This window comes from Nematolebias whitei, chromosome 8 (assembly GCF_014905685.2).
Source record: "Nematolebias whitei isolate Nwh7 chromosome 8, NemWhi1, whole genome shotgun sequence".
NCBI classification, from domain to species: domain Eukaryota; kingdom Metazoa; phylum Chordata; class Actinopteri; order Cyprinodontiformes; family Rivulidae; genus Nematolebias; species Nematolebias whitei.
In genome coordinates, this window is record NC_056505.1 from 2,499,851 (window position 1) to 2,503,245 (window position 3,395).

The 3,395-nt window shown below is 37.7% G+C and overlaps 1 protein-coding gene across 1 annotated transcript in view; it reads left to right on the forward strand.

The window, feature by feature from the left end:
- Positions 1–2,824, forward strand: part of grin1b (glutamate receptor, ionotropic, N-methyl D-aspartate 1b) — a 66,289-nt gene extending 63,465 nt beyond the window's left edge. The window contains exon 20 of the mRNA XM_037679988.1: positions 2,690–2,824. Within this exon, the coding sequence (XP_037535916.1) occupies positions 2,690–2,824 (135 nt within the window). The remainder of the gene's footprint in view (positions 1–2,689) is intronic.
- The last annotated feature ends 571 nt before the right edge of the window (positions 2,825–3,395 follow it).

Genomic DNA, 3,395 nt, shown 5'->3' on the forward strand with positions numbered 1-3,395 from the left:
TTCTTAATGTTTTTTAGGGCATGACCGGTATAAACACTAAAAACATTACATCACCAAATTACCATTACAGTACTGTGAAAATATATTTTTATTCAGATGTATATTGGTTTTTATTTGGGGGGGTTGTTTTATTTTTCTTGATAAGAATTAGCTACTGGCAGACCAACATGATTTTTCAGAACTAATCAAACCAAACATTTTAACAATAGTTGCAATAAAATATTTCTAACTCGTGAAAATAAGAACATTTGTTGGTGTATGTGCTGATGCCACAAAAACTCTGTCCCTCTTCATTCTCCCCTGCGTGATCGAAGAACAGCATCAATCCAAGCCTTTGACACGAGAGTGCAAAATGCAGTGACTGAGGGTGGGGGAAGGGAAGAAATGGGATTCATCCATGAAACCTCACTTCACACACACACACACACACACAGAGGTTTAACCTTTATACTTATTAGAACTTCTTTCACCAGCCGTAATAATTGACTGATCAAAATGTCCTCACAACACACGTCCCCACAACGAGGGCTCAGAACTCGGTCCTCCTAATGATGCAAGACGAGAACAAGCACTTATTTTACACACAAACCCACCCCATCTGTCACATAAAACATCAGCCAACACACACACACACACACACACACACACACTGCCTTGCTCTACTTGTAGCCGTCAATTTCCTGCACCCAGAGGGTCTTATTTTGAAAGAACCAAGGACAACAACTTTTATTTTGGTCCGTGGATTTGTACAGTTTGTTCTGTTTCTTGTTTTTCACACTGATCGATACGATTGATCACACATTCTTACAGACTGGGTTTAGACCTTGTGGTGGTTTTTGATGGTTGAAGCTGGTTTTAAGAAATCAACGCCTTCTTATTCAACATGAGCTCAAAATAAAACAAAAAAACTTCTAACTTCGACAAAACTTCTACATGTGAATTTGAGTGAAGCTGTCAATCATTTACCTGTCAGCCACTGACCTGTCACTCACTTACTGAATCAACAGGTCTGTGTCTGACAGGTAACGGACCAACAAGCTCCTGTCAATCACATGTTTGGTAATTAGACAATCAGTGACGTGTTGTGTGACCTGTCAGTCAAATCAACCATTAATCGATCAATCAAAGGCCTGATCACTCAGTGTGACAGGTGGGTGGAGCCTCTGAAACAGGAAGTTATTCTTTAACCCTGACAGTCAGTTAACCTGCCTCTTAAGGATTTTAGTGCTATTTAAATTAAATATCTACACTAATACTAAATAAATAAATAAATACATTTTAATCCCTATTAATACAGGGTATAGATGTATTTCTTTTACAACTTTAAAGGTTTTTTAATTTTTTTATTACAAATTAGTCAATACTCAGAAGTTTTTTTTAAACCTAAATCCCAGTTTTTTTATATTTTATTTTAGTACATGCAGTTCCACTCTGCATATTTTCAGTTTGTTTGCCTTGCACTTTATTTAATAACAGACTCCTGAGGCTCCACCCACTGTCTCTTATTGTCCCAGTACATGCTGGGAGCTGTAGTCACTGCCCACCCCTCCTGCTGATGATGTCTGTGTGCACCTCCTCAGCAGCGAGCCGATGTCCCGTGGAAACCTGCGAACTCCTCGGAACAATCGGAGAGTTCGAAGGTTGTCCCTCTGCAGAATGTAGCTGCCGTGACACACACAACATGGTGCAACAACGATGTGTGCGTGCCTGCAGCGTCGCTGAGAACAACACTGGAACTCCTAAATTAACTTCCCTGTGAAAATCAGCCTGCAGACTGTCGGTTTCTGACGTTTTAACAAAATGGCCGGTTGACGAGCAGCCGGAGGCAACACGTGGTTTTGTTTTTATACAGCCACGGTTAACGGTGACGACAAACACTTTCCCGTACGTCAGAGTTTTAATCCCGGCCTGTGGAAAGTGTTTCACAACAATGTTTCAGATTCAGGAGTATAAATTGTGTATTTATTGAAAAGTCAAATCTTCCATAAGTTTGGCCTCTGGTCCGAATGACCCACCTGTGACTTACAACAGCCCCTTATCCTGACACGCCACCAAAGTTAGTTCTTATTTTTTAAAATAAGCTGGATATAAAATTACAACAAATATATTTTAGGAAAGTTACTTTTCCATTTGTTAGAATCCATTTGAGGTAAAGATGGCACAAATGTTGTCATGGACTCGTTTCACCGGGTTACTGAGCCAAAGGCCCCGTTTTATTAAAATATTTGTCTAAGAAATATTTTACACAAATATTTTACATCATGTTGACAACTATTATTCACCATGATAGGTGCATTCACACCCAAACCTGTTTCCCATTTTAATCAGCATTTTAATGGCAGCACGATGGATCAGTGGTTAGCACTGTTGCCTCACAGCAAGAAGGTCCTGGGTTCAATCCTTGGTTGGACCTGGGGTCTTTCTGTGTGGAGTTTGACTGGTTAAATAAAAGTTAATAAATAAATAATCAAACTTTCAGAAGAAAAAAATCCATGAGTTAAACGAGGTTTTTAAGACTTACGATGAGTTTTATCTTTTGATGTGAAAAATAAACCAACAAAACCTACGTGGCTTTTGAATGCCAGCTGAACTCATTTAAGCTTTATTTTTTATTTTAGTTGTAAAATGTTAGTGTTGCTCTCAGATCAGATGTGGATCCACATAGCTCAGGTTCCCAACAACTCTGCAGGCTGATTCTCCAGATCCTCCAGAGTCCTGCAGATCCTCCAGAGTCCTGCAGATCCTCCAGAGTCCTGCAGACTCTAGGAAGTCTGACGGGCCGCAGGTCTCAGCGACGCTCAGCTCGATGCTGCATCAGGAGTGAGCTGCTCGATCAACATGGAGGTGTTTCAAATATTTTATTTTTATACTTATATCCTACATTTGAAGCCGTTTTCTCCCTAAACAAACAAACGTCCAGCAGAAAGAACTTTAAGAGAATAGAAAGTGATCAGAATCACATCGTGTTTAACGCCACTATAACTAACATTAAATGTAGAAATTAATTATTATTCTGAAAGGAAGTGAATCTATAGCTCTCGTGTGTTTAAAAGATTTTATATTAAAAATTGCAGATCTTATTTACTTTATTGTCCATTTATTTTTTAATGCCATATTTAGTTTTGCACCTCTTAATAAATTAAATTTGTGAAAATTTAAGTGCCCTGAAGTATTTAAGACCTGCTTTTAAAAGATGTTTATAAATTAAAATATTTAAAATATATTATTCTGGCTCACTTTATTGTTCAGTTTGAACTGAAGCATTCATCATTTATTATAAAATGATCAAAATGAGACAAAAATTAATCTGCAGATTTAACACATTTCTAAAATATTTCATCATCAGTTTGTAAACTGATAAAATTCAGTTTTTAGTTTTAACTTTGTTTCTTTTT